At 44.1% G+C, this 18,240-nt stretch overlaps 1 protein-coding gene across 1 annotated transcript in view; it reads right to left on the bottom strand.

Annotated features, from left to right (window-relative positions):
* The window catches only part of PPFIBP1 (PPFIA binding protein 1), a 103,237-nt gene that overhangs the window by 26,562 nt on the left and 58,435 nt on the right, over positions 1-18,240 (bottom strand). The window contains exons 5-8 of the mRNA XM_057370496.1: positions 8,646-8,732; positions 7,302-7,415; positions 6,623-6,754; positions 1,353-1,445 (exon numbers count right to left, since the gene is read on the bottom strand). Of these exons, the coding sequence (XP_057226479.1) occupies positions 1,353-1,445; positions 6,623-6,754; positions 7,302-7,415; positions 8,646-8,732 (426 nt within the window). The remainder of the gene's footprint in view (positions 1-1,352; positions 1,446-6,622; positions 6,755-7,301; positions 7,416-8,645; positions 8,733-18,240) is intronic.

Below are 18,240 nucleotides of genomic sequence, written 5' to 3'. Positions count from 1 at the left end.
TATTTTCCTGAGCTACCCTCAGAAGATCTGTTGCAAACACATAATGATGTCTGCAACCCAAACTATGGCCCACTGTGTTATCTCCTGAAACTGGTTCCTGCTTGCTCTAAAGCATCATTAAAAAAAATAGATTCATCTTAAAACTGTTAAGAAATGAAAACTTTTTCCACAACAGGGGCTGGACAATAATTACAATTCTCCAGTGCTCCAAGTTGGCACTGATCGTGATGGGATTTCTGCCAGTGTAGGATCCATACTCCAAAACAAGACCATTTCTTGGTCACTTGAGAAGCTGCTGTTATACCCACAGGCAACTAGAGCTGCATGTGGTTGCCAACGTGTATTTCTTCCCCTGAATTAGAAACATGATATGCAAATTTACATGTGGGAGAGGGGACAGTATAAAAGAATCACTATTTCCTAGCTAGTTTTCATGAATAAATTTTCTCTAAAAGGGTGATAAAAAGTTCKGCTTGGATAATTGATGTAAGTTACAGACGAGAGAATCTTCCCTTGGAGGGGGGAATTATTTTAACCCAAGTCTAATGCCATTATGTGTAACCTATGCAAGGTTCACAGCACGAAAATCCTCTCCCCTGCAATATAAAATCTGTTTACATGGAATATCTACATAAAGACTAATGAGGAAGGGCACACTGCAAATTGACACACAGCAATTAATGAAGGACAGAGCATGACAGCACAATGCAGGACACACCAGTAAAGGRTGGAACATGGAGGATTCAAAACAGGCCCAGCGTTACCCAGAAACTACTACACCTTTAGCATCTGGCTTTTTTGCTCCATCCGCTGCTTTTCATACTGCATCTGACCCACTTTGATTTTCATGCTAGAAAGTTTGGCCATTAAAGACTGGTAACAGAGACAGAGGAGTAAGAGAAAACTAAAGGTAGAAAAGAGACAAGGCTAAGTGGCAAAGAGAAGTTAGACACTTAGAGAAACAGGCTGCTAGAAAAACTTTAGTGAGTGCTTTCTCTTCAGAAGTGGTTTATTTTTAGCACATTTAAGAGAAAATAAATGCTGTTTTTACCTATGGCATATACCTTACATACTGCAACTTTCTTGACACATATGTGAAACAAAGGTCTAAACAGGTAACAAATTTACTGTTAACAGCATGGTAAGCTACCCTTCATAAAAAGGGTTCAGCTCAAGCTGAACACCACAGCATGAAATTTGGAAATAGCCCCTGTTGCTAAGTGAGAACCATGAAACCCAGTGCCTGAAAGTGCTCAGGATTTTGCAGGGTGCAGGCAAGGATTAGGGGAAAGAGCGAATTCCTAAAGCCTGATTTACACCCATCTCTGCCTCTTCCCCTCGGCCTCACTTACTTTGGTTGTTTTCAGTTTTTTCTCATACTGGAGTCTTTCATTGTCCATTTCTCCCACCCTCAACCGCAATTCGTTTATTTCCTGGATCAAATCCTGAGTGGAGGGAAAAAGACATCCAGAAACAACAAAGGAAATCAGTAAACAAAACAGAACAACAGCTAGGACTGTAACAACAAGAAAAGCAGGCATAAAAAGAACTCAGTGCACAAAACCACACCACCCAAATCCACCACTACGTCAAGGAACTCTGAGCTTCCTAAATATCCAGGGTCTGAGTTCCTCCATTTCTGTGTCACTGCACCAAATGTAAGAGGAAAGAGGATAAAGGGAGACATAAACTGGAGTTTGTTCCATGTGCCGAGGGCCAGGAAAGGCTTCCTGCTCCTCTGCTCAGCTGCCTGGATGCCCAATATGAAGGAAAACAGTGGCAGACATCCTTCAGTACGSAGCAGCCACATCCTCCTCTCTGCAGTCCCTCACACCCCAGGCTCATCAGCCATGACCAGCTTTTTCAAAATATGAAGTGATTACAGTGTAAAAATCCATGTTTCCACCACTTAAAAGAGCCTTCTCGCCGAGGGCTAAAGAGAGGAGCCATCACATGTTTCTACAAACAAAGACACCTGTGTTCAAGCATCAATGGAACCACTACAGCTGGGCTTTGCAAATTCAGCCTGGCTTGGAAAAACTCCGAGCCACCACCAACTCACATCTGAGCTCTGCAGGAATCCAGCTCAACCTCCTGCTCATCCTGATGGATCCTGACAGGTTGGAGGGTCAGACCCGAATGTTCCCAGCCCCCCTGATTCAAATGAACCCTGAGTTTGGCTGCTCCACCAAGAATGCAAAGRGCTCTTCCTCCAAGCCTCCTCATCCTCTAGGTCAGAGAATGGTTTAGGTTGGGAGGGACCTTAAAGCCCATCAAACTCCAACCTCCTGACATGGGCAGGGACACCTTCCATGGTCTATCCAGGCTGCTCAGAGCCCCATCCCATCTGACCTTGGACACTGCCAGGGATCCAGGGGCAGCCACAGCTTCTSTGGGCAACCTGTGCCAGGGCCTCACCACCCTCAAGTAAGGAATTTTTATGGTCCTTATGTTTGCTTTCCTTCCATCGGAGGCAAACCCTGTCCATGGATACTGAGCTCACAGCTCTAAGCACAATTTTTCAGAGCTAATAGTTTAATTAATAGAGATYTATAATTTACCAATGAACAAGCCAGCAGCTGACATTTAGAGGGTATTTATGGGTCCCTAATAATCCCTGCCTTCCAGCCCCACACCAYACTTCCTTCCCTCTGCCAAGCCTCTGGTTATTATTTTGTGCTTAATGAACCTGATGATAACAGAGAGGCATTTGCATTTCTTCAGAAAAATCCCAGTTCAATTATCAGAACTATAAGGAAAGTGAAAATACAGAATTTAAATGCTTTTAGTAATTACTACTTCTAATCTATGATAATTGATTTGTTTGGAGTTTTTCTCACCTGCAGCATGACCCAATGTCAAAATATGCTGTGTCATACTCACTGCTGAGGCTATTGTCCATATATTTGTCACTTGAACTATGTGACTTTTAAAATACTCAGTGTGACACAGAAAACAAAGTGATCTTGCAACCAGAATCCAAGAGTGTAACATTTTAGAGCAGAAATGAAATTATTCTGATTATTCTGTTCTGGACTTCATGGGGAATCAGATCCTTTACTGCTGGTAACTGGTCACTAAAAATGCTGCACAATTTCTCAAGGCTTGGATAGAAATAAAGGCAAGTCTTAAGTGTGTTTTGCCCCAAAAATATTTTTAATTACTTCTTTTCAAGTGCAATATTAATTCACATCTTAAGTTATCTACAACACAGTAATTGTTAATGACATTCATTCTCATCTTTTCAAGGCAGAAGAATACACTAAAGTTTCACCAGTTCCATACACAAACACTCAGTAGCAAAAGAGAGATATTCAAGCCTTGTGTAAACAGGGAGAGGAAAAAGAAAAGGCCAAAAAGAAAGGGCTGATATGTTGCTACTGAAAAGCAAACATGAAATGGGCCYCTGCTGAGCCAGTCAGGTCCCTCCAGGCCAACACCCAACAGCTTTCCCTGCATGGACCCATGAATGGAGCTGGAGGAGCAGGACAGTCTCCCATTTCCCAAAACCTTTTCCCTCCTGGYTCACATTACTTGCACTCATCACAGCAGGGCCAGGGGGGCACAAAAAGCAGACAGCTTTAAGCTGGGGCAGGTCAGAGGTTTCCTCAGTGGCACTGGAAACACAAACTACAGCTGTGTTTTGCTCCACTCAAACACGTGCATGAGAGGCTGGTGGTTGATAAATCAGGAAGAATTCCCTGTGAGTGAGCCACTTTTACCCTCTGGCTGCTGCTTCAAAGTCCATGTGTGGCTATGGACTCCTCCCTAAATAAACTCCCTTGTAGGGTATTTTCTTCCATAAACTCAGCCCAGCTCAGCCCACCCGTGTTCCTCAAGGAAAATAATGCTGGCGTCTGCTGAGAAAGTGGAAAGACTGGAATGATTCAAAGAACACAACATCTCTATTAAGCACACAATTAGCTTTGAAAAATCTGTGTATTTGTGAACATCTAGACAGCAAATCCTAGAGCAAAAAGATCTAGTGAGGCATCTGGTTAGACAAAGAATGGGGAATATGAGTAACCAACCAAGCTGGAATGGGAAGTTGCACYGACAGATGTAAGTAACAAATGGATGATATGAAGGATTTAATCAGAATGGTAATTCTGTAGGAGACAGTAGCTCCATAAGTTGTCAGACATCAGTGTTGGGATTTTTTCCTTTTCCCTAAAGAGAACCAGAAGCAATATTCATAGTTTTTCATTCCTTGGKTTTTTTTGGGTATGAATCTTTTTCCATTTTGATCCCTCCACATAAATGCCATAATGTGTTCTAGGGTCAGATATTTTAAATATTCATTTAAATACAGAGCTCTCCTAAGATAATTGATAAACAGGAATAGAATTAGGTCAACACTGAATAAAATACTCAGTACTTCTGAATAAGTACTGCCTCCAAAATATCTCTTAGAAATTTTGTAAGGGCTGAGACCTTTACAACTGATTAGACATTCATATTTTCACTGAACAAAATGTAAATTAAGACRTATTATCCCTTTCAGTATTTAAGCCTAAGTGTTTTAACAGCTATAAAGCATTGAAATAAAGACTATAATAATATATCACACTAAACTACATCATTCTGGTTTTCAAATGGAGGGAGAAACACGGAGAAACATTTTAAAAATAGTTCATGAGTTCTGGCATAAATACCCACGATATAAATCCATATATTCCTGAACTACAGTAACTACTTAAAAATATAATTTAGGCTATTTTTATCACAGGCATTTAGTGTATTTCAAGATATTTCAAAGAGAAASGTCAAAATAGCAGGTAAGCCTCTTGCACAGAGATTATAGATTTGCAGTTCATGGTGTACTCCCCACACTGGAACCATTTTTCTGGGAACCTGTAGCTCCATGTCCACCTTCTTGGTATGCTCAACTGCGCTATGAAATTATGGAGAGACTGGAGTTCAGGGGGGAAACAAAGAAAGGGAGAGTCCCAGAGAACTCYATAATATTCGGTAAAAATAAGGATAGAAACAGAATGAGCAAATCACTCAAAACCCAATCACTTTTGTTCCCATTTCTGGAAAGCACAAGAAACCACAGGGTGTTTGCAAATGAAGATAAAATAGAACCTAGGTTGGAAAGCAGCTGCTCCCTGTGGCCATCTGGACGAAACCTTGCCTCCCCACAGCCATGTAMTGCTGGTGCCAACTCGTTCATCCCTCATTTGGGCTGCTGAGAGTAAGTGTCAGTACACAGGGAATTATTTACTGTGTGCTGTAATTCATGAAAGAGCTGAGCTCTGTGTGGGCAGAGTCCCAGGGGAGCTGTGAGAGCAGCCAGCTCTTAAACACACCTCCTACGGATGCAGGAGACCTCAGTGATTCCCTCCACCCTTTTCTCTGCCAAATTCCCCAGCAATGCCATGCACAGAGCTCGTCTGCACTGCAAAATCAGCTGCTTTGAAGGCAGTGCTGTGATCCTTCCCATAACACCTGCTAACAAACCAGAGGGAAAGGTAACAGGAGGCAACGTGAATCCATCCCACAGCTTGGCAGCACCCAAAAGTGCTACACTGCACAAATGAACACTGCTGTCACTACCAAAAGAATCACTTTCAAATCTGAAAGTGATACAAGTCATTAGTTTTCAACCTGTGGACTTCTTCGAGTCTGCAAATTACTTTAAAMGGGCCCAAAGAGCAATTCAAAAGCAAGACTGACTTTTGTTCTTATGCTTGCAATACAAGTGAGGAATGGTGCTTCACTGGAAACTGAGGAGCTGGGAAATCACTGACAGAAGTGGAAAGGGYAGTTTTTTCTCCTGCCATGGCAATGTGGCTTCTTTCCTTTTAGAAATTAATGACATCTAGAACATTCATAATCATACAAACACCTGACATTTCAGCTCATTTACAAATCCAGAATCTGAAATTTCGTTCTGCTTCATAGGCAGACTCTGAGATATTTCTGATATATTCCAGCATTTCTGATATTTTGATACTATGTGCCAGCATAGCTCAGCTGATCCTTGGGGTTTCGTGGGTTTGCCCACCAGTTTTGAGGCTTTCTGGCTTCCAGCATGACCAGGGTTCAGCTACACAGACCTGCAGCACAGAGGGAAATGCCTCRGGAGAGCACTGCCAGGGATGGCAGCTCTGCCTGGCACTGTTCCCCCTCTGGCCTCTGCTCCTGGGCTCCCATAAGGCTGGGTCTGAGTCTGAAGTCAGGCTTCAAAACAGCCCCACACCGAATCACCTCATTCTCTGTTTCCAACCCCACAAGTCCTGTCCTTTATAGAGCTGTGTTTCTGCACTGGATGCTTTTTGTACTTGCACTAGGTTGAAGTTCTTGCCTCAGACATGCCCTAYTCAGTTGACAGTTTCATGTGAGGTCAGGAGAGTCCAGTATGTTCATGATTTTATTTAAATCCAACCTAAATCCATTCCTCCTGAGACCTGACAGTGAGAATCAAAAATTGCCTTTGGAAATATTCGTTTGTAAAACCAGAATTTAACAAAGAGGACACTTATAACTTTAAAAGGAGCATGTTCTAACCTTAAAGACTAATTCCCTTCTTGCCTGGCAAAAAAATATCACAGAAAATGTTCAGGTAATGTGAAGACACACACAACTTTTACAATTTATTCAGTTGGGGTTTACTCACCTCTGTATCTCTGAATCTGTCCTCATAGTCCAACCTATCCTTTTCTACAGACGTAAGCTTTAATTTCAGAGTGGAAATCTCTGCCATAAGATCCAGCTTCTGAGTTTCAAGAGTTGTTCTGCTTAAAAGCTCCTGATTCAAGATAAAGAGGAAAAGAATAGAATTATTCACCGAAGGGGAAGAAATCAGTAATTTATTTTGACAGCTAAAGGTCTCCTTCATGGGGAATAGCATCACCCTCTTCCTTGCATTATCTGAAGCCTGAGACACAGCTATTATGCATCTGACAGATTCCAGGCACCTAGGATGCATCTGGGATCACGGGGGCACTATCACGGGCTGGCTGCCAGGACAAGAAAAAAGCCTGTCTGTCATTACAGTTGCTCTGGGCAGCAAGGAGCTGTGTGAGGAATCCACCCATCCTGCTAGAGGCTTTAATCTAAGGCTCTTTGAAGTTCAGTGGGGAAGGACTCCAAGAAGAGCAGAACTGGATTCCTGCAGTGTAAAGAAGCACTGGGCATTACTGAGGACAAAGACTTTAAAGCCAATATGGTAGAAAATTATCCCTTGGTTAAGAGACATCAAAGGTGGCAACACCTTGAAGGGCATTGCTCTTACTGAAGTTTGTTAAGACAGAAGGAAGACAAGACAGCCAGACAGACATGGAGCTGTGAAATACCTGCTGCAGCATCTCTTCCGTGGCATTCAGCTTCTCCCTGTGCTCCTCCAGGCAGAACTCCAGATCCCGAATCTTTTCTCCTTGGGCCTCCACCTGGTCTGTAAGCACACTCACCTGGACAGCAGGGAAAAAGAGATGCACATTTAGCACCTTGGTTTACCACCACYTTGCATCTGTGCCATATGTGTCAGCTGAGGAACTGCAGGTGAGCAAGTGCTGGTCAGGCCAAAGATTAACTGGGATCATGCTGGGAGGAGGAGGAGGTGGAGCAGAGCTCTGCAGGGGACACAACACTTGGCAAAGGAAACAGGAGAGCAGGGAGAGCTCTGCTCTCACACAAGAATTTCAGCTGACRTTCTGGCAGACACATTGCAATTTTGCAGCTCCCCTCCTGACTGGAAGTTTTCACAAGGGGTGGCTGCTGCATTTTAYTACCAATAATTATGCCTTTGCTGTGACAATACATTAACTCAACCCATTAGCTCCTACCTTAACCACCAAATAAACCTCGCTGCTTATAATTTATTCTCCTTTCCAAGTCACTGCACACAGTGTACCATAACAAGCATTTTCYCCTTTCCAGAACAATGAAAGCAAAGGAGGTTGAAACACACAGCCAGAGGCTGGGTAAGACCAAAATAACACCTTTGAGACTACAGACACATTCCCATTTTGCCTTTTCTGAATGAATTTTTTTTGTTTTTCTGAATGAATTTTTTTTTGTTTTCAACAGGCTGGCCCTACAGTACTGCTGGGAAGAAGGGTGAGCTGCCTAAAGCAGAGCTCAGTGCTGGCACAGCCCCTAGGCTGGGTCCACATCAGGGAATGACACCTTTGCAGTCCAAGGGGTGCCAGACATTCCCAGCTCCAACAGCAAGAGGAAGCCAGCTGCCACAGCAGCCAAGGCTGACCCCATCCAGCCCAGCAGCAGGTCAGCAGGACCTCCAAGAAGCTGCCTGTCTTCTTGTGCCCACTGGCCAGTCCTGCAGCTTTTGTCACCTTTCCTAAGGGCAGGACAACTGTCTCCTGATGCAGACATCATGTGAACGGCTGTGGGAAATGGTGATCTTAAGGATACACATGGATGGAAGTAGGAGGCTGCTCTGCAGACCTGCTCCATTAACAAAATTCAAACAGATACACAGACATTAAGGCCTTTAGATTTCCCTGCAATCTAAATTCATACCTCTCCCTAATCTGGACTAACTCTCAGGTGCCAGCAAATCTTCWGAACACTGTGCAAGACATCACAACTGCAAATGAATTCTCAGAGGTTTTATCACATATTATCACAAAGTCTCRTGAATACAAGAGCAGAAAAAAATAATTTGGGTGACAACTCACTTGCAGAACAAGAGATTCTTTATCATTTTCCAGACGAGCCAGCCTTTCTTGATAAACATCTCCATTCCCAGATATGTGTCCATTAGTCTGGAAAAGACAACAAATATTGCATAGTCAGCTATCCACAGTGTCACCCAATGTTATCAACACACTTAATGAGCATTTTTAGTCTGCACAGTTTTASAGATTTGAAATATTCTCCAGCCCCTGAAGGATTACAAATCAAATAAACTGTCAGCAAAGGACACACGACCACCATTCAGGACAGAATTGTTCAGGGGCTTAAAGATGAGAAAAGAAGAACCTYCTGGTGACCCAGTTCTGCAAAATTCACTTACTGTGCACTCAGCATTCTGCAAACAAACGTGGACTCACTGCTATACAATGCTAAGCCATACTTGCAAAGAGACAAATACCCTGAGACATTCAGCAAGTGAAAAAAGCCAAATATACAATCTACAAAATGTGTATTATGCTTCTTGCAAGTYATATACACAGTCAGAGACATCCTTTTACACCAGACACATTTTACTGGATATGGGTAAACGTCTGCACTCTAAACACATCTCTTTGTAAAGCTGCCTGAGGCTAAAGAGAAACAAGAATACATGTTAATGCTATCAGAGAGTTCAGAGGAATCAGCAACTTTCTTCATAATAACTTCAATGCTCTTGAGCAGCAGGAAGGATTTTATTCTATCCATATTCAAAGCTGTCTCAAAGCACTTCGTGATCCACACCACAATCAGATCTCAGCTCAGAAAATAAAGTCTTGTTCCCAGCATGGCATAAATCAYTTAGAGTCTGAGAAGCTGCTCTGAAATCCAGGGTGCTCAGCAGAGACACCCAACAACGTTGAGGGGCCCTGATTTCTTCCTGAATTTGTGATGAAAAGAAACTAGGCAAGTGATCCTCGTGCCCCTGTGAGCCTCCCTGTGACCACAACTCTGCCTTGARAGGCCACCACCTCTCAGGAGCTCCAAGCCTCCAGCTCCTGCTTTCAATCTCCCCTGGTTGCAGAGGATGCCTCAGGAAACCTCTTGGCTCAAACTCCTCTCCTTAGTTACGTCTGACCTTGGGTGGTGGGAGAAACTGCCTTTTTTGAACCCGAAAGAATAAAACTCCCACCAGCACCACATAATGATCTGACCTAAAGCAAACAGGAGGAGGTAAAAGTGTTCGACCTCACCTCAGTGCTCTCAAGAAATCAGGCTGTGTCCTGGCAAGTCTTAAATYACTGGGCAGTACCAAAAGTGTCTCCCAAGCATTAAATTTCACATGGTGACYGTAATATCTTCCCTGAAATCTGCTYCAGCAGACTAAGAAAGGATGCTCTCTAGTAATTTGTACCAATACCTCATCACAATGACCTGAATTACGACCCTATACCTGAATTATTTAGCAGCACAATACTGGGCCATCTGACCACCCAGACACTAAACCCCAGGGCAAAATTCCTCTAAAATTCCAAGTTTCCCATATTTTCCCTCGACCTCTACCAGAATTTAGCTCATGCCATTCAAGATCAGTGAGAYCTTCCGTTTTGTAACATTTTAATTTAGGTCAAAGATTTCAAAATAAAATAAACCTTTTAGCTGTTCAACTAGTAGATTATGCTTCAGATTTTTATGACCTGAGGTGTATGTGAAAACAGAACTGAGGGTTTTGTCTACTTCTGCTGCTCTGCAGCTCCCTTGTCCTTGAAGCCCTCCAGTACATCTCAARGCAGCCTTCTCTCCAGAGGGAGAACAGCATCCATAATTTGTAATACACAACAYATTTATCAAGCCAGTGCATGTGTCTGATGTAGGAAACTGGTATCCATCCCTCACCACAGGCAGCAGAGCTGCTAAGACACCCCTCCATGCTGCTGGGGCTTGCCAAAGCATAGACTTTCCAGCCTCCCAACCACCATATCAACTTCGAACCACTGACCTTCCTGATAGCTCCAGTCAGTGCAACCACAGACAAATTAACTAAAACCAAAGCCTGCAGGAAGAAAATGTGGGTAGGGGAGGCTTGGTTTCACACCGTGATGAAAACGTCTTTAGGATGCTGCGAAAACCACCGAGGTGTGAAAGCAGAAYGTTAGTCATTGTGCACAGCATCTTGCCAAGGCACCTTTGTTGTTAAACTCTGTTCACATTTCTCAGGAAAAATCCRCTTGGCTCAGCATGCCATCCTTGGCTTTAAAATAGGAGCATTGGGAGAGGGAGCGTTCAGGCTGTGGCTACACACTGCCATCAGAAAGGGGTGACAGGAACCCAGACAGGACAAGGGCAAAGGCTGTTCTCCCACAAATCCAAATGTAAGTGCTTATACAATCACAGACTTGTTAACGTTGGAAAACACCTCTAAAATAATCCAACCACTAACCCAGTACCACCACCATGATCACCACTAAACTCAAGTGCCATACCCACATAATTTTAGATCCCTTCAGGGAGGCTGACTCCACCACATCCTCGGGCAGCCTGTTCCAATGTTGAGTAACTCCTTCAGGAAAGAAACCTTTCATAATATCTGACCTAACCCCCTACCCTGCAGCACAACTTGAGCTCATTTCCTCTCAYCCTGTCAAACACTTAGGGCAGTTCATCTCTTCTTTGGGAGAAACCTTGCAGAGATGTCTTAGTTTTGCACGMTGTGTGTACTGGGTGCAAAGATCTCTCTTCTGGTTATTGCCAGAAATATTTTCTAAAATCTGCCTAAAACTAGACTGCCTGTWGCACACCAAACCCAGAAAATTCTGTGTACAACACAAGGACAGTTTGCTGAAGTGTTGTAACTTCTGTACAATACCTGGGACTAACTCAGGTATGAAAAGGCAAGAAAACCCCTGACTTCGGTTTCAGTGGAGAAAATGATGGTAGYTGGAGAATGGATGATAGAGAAAGACCATGGCAGCTATTTCCAAGAGCAACAGCCTAAGCACTTCTGACAGTGTGCAGAGACCCAGGAGCTGCAGGCTCTGGACACACGATGCCTTCCCAGGTCTTTGCTCTGCACAGCCTTCAAAGGTGAAAAGTTGATTCCTGGCATGGGATTATTCCCAGAGAGATGAGGAAAGAAGAGGGGAGATGAAATATATGAAACGAAGAACAGAGCAATGATGGCAGGACTGAAGAGAAATGGAGAGGGAATGTGCTCAAACACTGGATCTAGGAAAGTAGWGCATCAGGAGATGGCATGGAGGGAGCCCCAAAAGAAAGGAATGGGGTGCAGGAAGGTCTGAAAAGTGCCAGGAGACCTGGTATGTGCAAAACCTGGGTGAGCAACACTCAGTGTGTCACTCAAGAGCATCTCTCCACCTGGGAACCTGCATCCTCCCCTGGGACKGAACCAGCAACTGCTCACCCTGCAGAGCAACAGCTCTGCTTTAGGAGAGGGRAGGAAAGAAATAAAACAATAAGAGAAGCAAAAAAGAAATGCAAATATTTGACTGAATAGCAATTGCAAGCAGATTTAGGGCACTTAGTAGTTCTGGATCAAATTTGTATCATTTAAGTCAATAGAGGATTAACATACTTTACTAGCTGTGTAAGAAAGGCTTTGCATTTTCCAAAGAAGGCTCTTTTCATCAGCAACTTAAAATCTATCTTCAATTAAGCAGCTTGATTTTGCATGTGTTTTCAATTTTAGAGATTAATCACAAAACACTATATGGGAAGAGAATGCAGATTTACCAATACTGATTGTAATCCKAAAAACAAAAGAACAGTTGTCACAATGCCACTGAGGCTTCAGAGAAGTTTGAGGTCAAGCATTTACTTAAAATGCCTGGTAAGATCAGACCCAGTGCACTTATAAACTCTGCAAGATCAATCCACAGCTAATCTGTTAAACACGTGTGTAAAGCTTTGTCTGTAATCATCTAAGTGTAAAAATCCATGCTGCTCTGGAGAGAATTATTCCTGTAGTAAGTAGATGCATCACCAAACTTTCACAGCTTGCCTGCCTTCAGTATTTAATCCCTTTTCCCTGGAAGTGAGTTAGCATTTCAAACTGTAGGAAAGTTTCTAATGGCTGCTGGTTTAAATCTCCTAATAATATTAAAAATAATTTTAAAATCCATTTCCTCTCAGTTGCTGAATTCTCTTTTCAAAAATAAAACTAATTTTTAACCTACCACAGCTGATACCCTCATTTCCCTTCATTTTCTCTTCTGCTTTGGAGATGAAATAAGCAGCACAAATCACACTGCTCCTGCTGTATGTGCAGTTTGGTTTGTATAGAAGGAGCTGCCACTCCACAGCATCCTTTCTCTGCACAGCAGATTGCACTGACTGTTTTGACCACACAGTCAAGTCAGCAGTTGGGCAAGTGAGCCTTTCCCAACACCTCTTTCCTGACCATCTGGAGTTAAATTAGAGCTCATCAACATGCTTACGTTGTTTAGATCATTACAATACACATTACCTATGCTCAGTTAAACAAAGCTGCTGCTGTTCTGCTTGTTCCCTAAGCTTTAAAGATCCCTTTCAAGAGGACTCCCCCAGCCTCAGCTACCTCAACATCACTGGGTGTGCCTTGGGCAGAGCCTCTGGGTTTTCCAAGCCAAGTGTTCCCCACCTATGATACAGACCCATGACAGCTTTACCCTCTGCAAGCATCGATCCTGTCCCAAATTCATACTGGTCATACTGTCTGAGCTGGTGTGTAACCAGTTTGTGTGGGAGCCCACCTCTGCCCTCCCAAACCAGCCTCTCCTGCATTTCCCGCTTCCCTGCTCGCAATATTTGCAGCCTGCTCCACATACTCTGGCAGCAGACCTGCTGCTACGCTTTTCCTCAAGTTTACAGGTTATTTCCTCCTCACAGAATGAGAAGAGAGAAAAAAACCCAAAACTACCACAAACCCACTCAAAGCCCCCCACATTATATTTTAATGGCTTGAGTACAATAAAAGTGAATTCTGAAAGAAAAGCAGCTGACCACAGCCCTTCACTCTGAGGCATTTACCTGAAACATTTTGTAAGCATAAATTACACGCTGTTGAACGGGGAAGATGCAACCTTTCCACAATATTCCGTTTCCTCAACAGCAGCCCAGCTGGTGCCTGACACAGGAGCAGGATGAGAGGCTCATTCCCAGCGTTGCCCAGCTATGGCTTTTCACTGGGAGAAATGCAGGAGCCAGAACAAGCAGAGATCTCCTTACCTTATTTAGCCAGACGCAGTGTCCGTGAATGTCCCAGCTATACTCCATGCTGGTCATGACTATTCTCATGCATTCACGGACGCCAGAAGCCGAGGCTGAGGGCTCTGGGCTTCTSTGAGCCGAGGTTAAGTGACAGCAGGTTCCCTCACCAAGCCGAGGATGGAGGCGAGCGGAGTGGGAGAYGTGGGAAGCGGAGCCCGTGGAGCAGCAGCGCTCCTCAGGCGGAGCAAGCAGCTCTGGGGAATTAACACATCAAAGCCCGGCAAGAAACTCCTCCAGCCTGGATCCCGGCACGCACAGGAGGAGGATGCAGGCAGGGAGGTGCAGAGCAGCACAAACCCGACCGGGAGCAAGGACAGCCCCACGCAGGTGGCACCCGGCCATCTCCACCCCTCTATCACCAGCACAGCCCCCTCCTCCGGACCCTCCCGGCCCTGAGCAAAGCATCCGGCTCAACAACTCAGGAGAAAAGAGAAATTCCCATCCCTTCACCTGACTACAAAGCAAACAGGAGGGGCTTTCCTATTAACTATAAAAGCTGCAGGAACACGTGTAATTAATTCACTTGCAGAYGCCAAGAGAAAATGGAACAAAAAGTTGACTCAGATGTCCCAGGTCTCAGGAGTGGATTGTCCCAAGTTTATGTCATGCTTCAGAATGACATAACAAAAATACCAGCCAACCTCTGTCCTCAGGTTCAAGTTTCTATGGACCCAGCAGCAGAATGACAAATTCTTAGTATTTTTGACCACAGAGCCCAGCTCTGAGAGTCCCATGATTATCTCAAAACCCAGTTTTATCATTAAAAAGAAACATCTAAAATTGCCATTGAAAGTGAAAAATCTCAAAACCATGAATACTGAATAACCCAGGAGATATCAGAAGAGCAAGGGACAAGCAGAAGCTGTGCTTTTTAAGCCGAAGTGCTTCATTTTGGATTGGGAATGGTGATTTTTGATGGGTTGTTCTTACTGCCAATGAACTCATCCCCAATGCATGAAGATGCCACACCAAGGCTTGCTATCAATGAGCCCATATTACCTTCCAGTGTTAAAAACACCCCAGTCTGGATGATCACCTTTAGCAAGAAGCAAGGTCCTGTGTTTCCAGAACTTTGGGATGCRGATCTCTCAGGGACAGACCGTATTGCCAGCAGGGAGTTGATGATGAGAGGCTGACATGGTATCACAAGACTCTTTTCATATTGCAGCTTGAGGAGAGATCTCAAACTGTTTGGTGGGAACACCCTGGTGCCACACATTAGCATTGGACCTTTTGATACCTAAACTCAACATAAGCAGAAGCTGAATCAAATGACTGCACTGCACACCCACACGAGGAAAATCAAACAACAAACTTGGRTTTGAAGACAAGATTTTTTTTTTCCCCATGAATAAGAGATGATTTCTGACTAACCAAACTGCTTCCTCACTTGGGAATAACCCTTTGGTCCAAATAGGTCAGCATATCTCTGTAAGATTGCAAGCTATGTCTATCCAGCAAGGAAAAAAGCTGCTAGCCCCTCTGAAAGCTAATAGCCCCTGATATTAACTCCCATTACACCACATCACTCTGTGGAAGAACCAACTTAAAGAAAAAATGTCAAAAGCTGAAGCTGGTCTGTGAGGCAGCAGCAACACACTGGATTGCACGAGCCACTGTGGATACCACAGCTCAAGCATCATCCTCAGATGAGCTGAAAATGTTCTGTGGTTGGACTTGATGATGATCTTAAAGGCCTTTTCCAACCTTAATTATTCTRTATGATTCAAGAAACCCCTGGAGGTCATAAAGTTTTGTTTGATCTTACAGTCAACTTCAGAAATTCACTTACAGAGTGAAAATAACTATTAAACTATGCATTCTAATATGTATATATATAAATTCAGAAAGTCACTCCCAAAGCTAAAGCCACAGCTGCACTTGCTGTGGGTTTTAAAGAAAAAAATATTATATTACCCAGGTCCTTTCATTCCAGGGCACATCCTYTGAAGAGGAGATGGCACACACCAGGACCCACATACACAAGTTCCTATCAAGAGCATGGGGAAAATGGCTTTGAGGAGTGGGAAGGCACTATCCACCCACTCCTACCCTTCATTCTTTTTAACAAGACACAGTTGGTTTCTTCTTTCTGGGAAAGTTGTTGTATAACATTTATTTTTAAAAAAAATACGAGAAAAACCCAACCACTTTCAAGAAAAGTAATAACCAGAAGGAAAACTGTCTCTTGTTTGTTTCAACTGAAGAAAAACCAGAGCAATACTCRTGACTGGGAGCAAGGTTTGCAAGAATTACTCTTGCATGAATCTATCAACTTCCAGCTGGACACAACAGGGCTGGTCTTGCAAAATGTGGAGTTTCATTTTAAATGGTCTTTCTACTGGTGCTAATATTAAGAGTTTACTTACACAGTGCCTGTACTGAAGCCAGAAGCTCCATTTTCACAGAGCACAGCACATGGAATACACTAAACATTTCTACTGATCAAGAGYATTCTGAAAAAACTCCAGAACTTTGGAATAGTTATGACCTGGATGGATTTCAGGCCTGGTTCCCAGTGAAATCACAGAGACTAAACATGTTTGAGCCCTGAATGGTCTCAGTCCTTTTCCAGAGTTTGGAACAAATGACCTCGTTTGTAATTTCACTCATGACATTCACCTGCCCTCTATTTCCATATGGAGACGTGAGCAGGGTTTCAGCAGCAGAGATCAGTTTGGAGCTGCAATGACAAGTTATAGTTAAATTGACTTTCTTGTGCAGCAGAGAGCTGCATGTACAACTTCTCCCAGCTCCCCATGGGGACCATCGATGGATTCTCTTGGAAGAGCTGTGCCAGATGTCCGGGCACTGAATGTGCACTCTGGTGTCATGTGGCCATCTGGCACCCACCCGTTAAAAAAACAAAAAGCACCACGAGGTGTTTTAACCCACTGGCCCTTTTTGAGTGCTTGCACAGACACACTGAGAGGGGCACAAAGAAAGAGGATCAAGGACACAGGGCAACCCATTCTGGCACGGCAGGACTGAATGCTCTGTCCCATTTTACAGCAGCTTTGGGAGGTGGYTGTCATTCCCTTTTCCCAAYGCGGGCACCAGTGGTTTGGCTGCARGAGCCAGGGGAGGATTTTTCTCCTGTGACACATTGTCTGGCAGCAGCAAACATTATTCCTGTTTTCCTCTGAGACACAAGAGGCTTGCTTACAGCTCTGCATGGGATGTCACACATCAGTTCCAGCATCCTGGTGGATGCAACTTCATGCATGGAAGATTAAACTGRTTTCAAATAAAGAGGGTGTCTACCTTTCCTCTGTAAGGAGAGCATAATTACAAAAAAACCTTCCTGCATATMATCCACACACTTCATGTGACATCTCCCTGCTCAAATAGGGACTGGTGACACTGGTGATACCTGAGAATCCCGTGGCTGTAGCACACTCTAAGTGGAATGTTAAGTCTTTCTTACRAGGGCCTTTAAGGATGACAGAGCATACAGGGGACTAATTTGAGCTAGAATAAGGAGTATTAGAGAGTAATAGAGGCATAGACGGAATAGCTGTTTTCGGTAGTCTTTGGTACTCACAGCCCCTGCACATCTTTTCCAGTGGTTGGGAGGCATTAAATCGAATAGCACAACAGAGCCCTTCCTCTCTCCCTGAGCCCATGGATCCAATAAAACCCCACTGCTGTCTCATTGCCTTCAGATGATCCACAACATGCAAGTCTGAAGGACCCCATTCCAGACCCCACCAGCCAGGCTCCCCTAMATCACACATTTGCCATCACAAGGGGCAATGATTGGTCTCCACCTCATCAATCTCGGCAGGCACGGAAGCCTCAGCCTTTACTCCAGAATAACCTGCAGGGGATCAGCACCACTAAACATGAACTACAGATGACTGAACACCATGGCAGAGTGCAGTCTCCAAGACTGTTTATTTGGCATATTTTTTTGTTTATGAATGCCATAGTTGCACAAAACCTGTTATGCCCCCAGCGCGTGCTCCCCAGAGAGCAGCAAGCAGTTACAGCGATGTTCACGGCTGTATGTTACACAGGCAGGGAATGCTGATGTTAGCAGGAACTCTGCCTGTTTTGAAGATGACTTCAATGTCACTCCTGTCTCCTCCTCCTGATCTCAGCGTTGGCTGCCACACTTTGACAGTGGAGGCAAGATCCAAAACCCACTGGAGGCAGTGGGAGAGCTCCCACGTGCTTCATTAAGTTTYAGGCATTTCCAAATGAGTAGTTCAAAGCAAAGATTAAAAAAAAGGAAAAAGGAGGCTCTCCCTTCAGATCTTTCTGCAAGGGCTACAGCAGCAAGTCCAGGGTGTCCATCTTTTCCTGCATTGCTGTGCTCAGTCCCCATGACAGCAGATGGGACAAAGGGCTTGAGACAAAACACTTTCTGCGAGATCAGCCATGGCTCCAGGG

Source organism: Malurus melanocephalus, unplaced genomic scaffold (assembly GCF_030028575.1).
Source record: "Malurus melanocephalus ecotype Western Australia unplaced genomic scaffold, MMel_1.1 scaffold_128, whole genome shotgun sequence".
NCBI lineage: Eukaryota > Metazoa > Chordata > Aves > Passeriformes > Maluridae > Malurus > Malurus melanocephalus.
The sequence above is the reverse complement of the archived record's forward strand: the minus strand, read 5'-3'. Positions and strand labels throughout refer to the sequence as shown.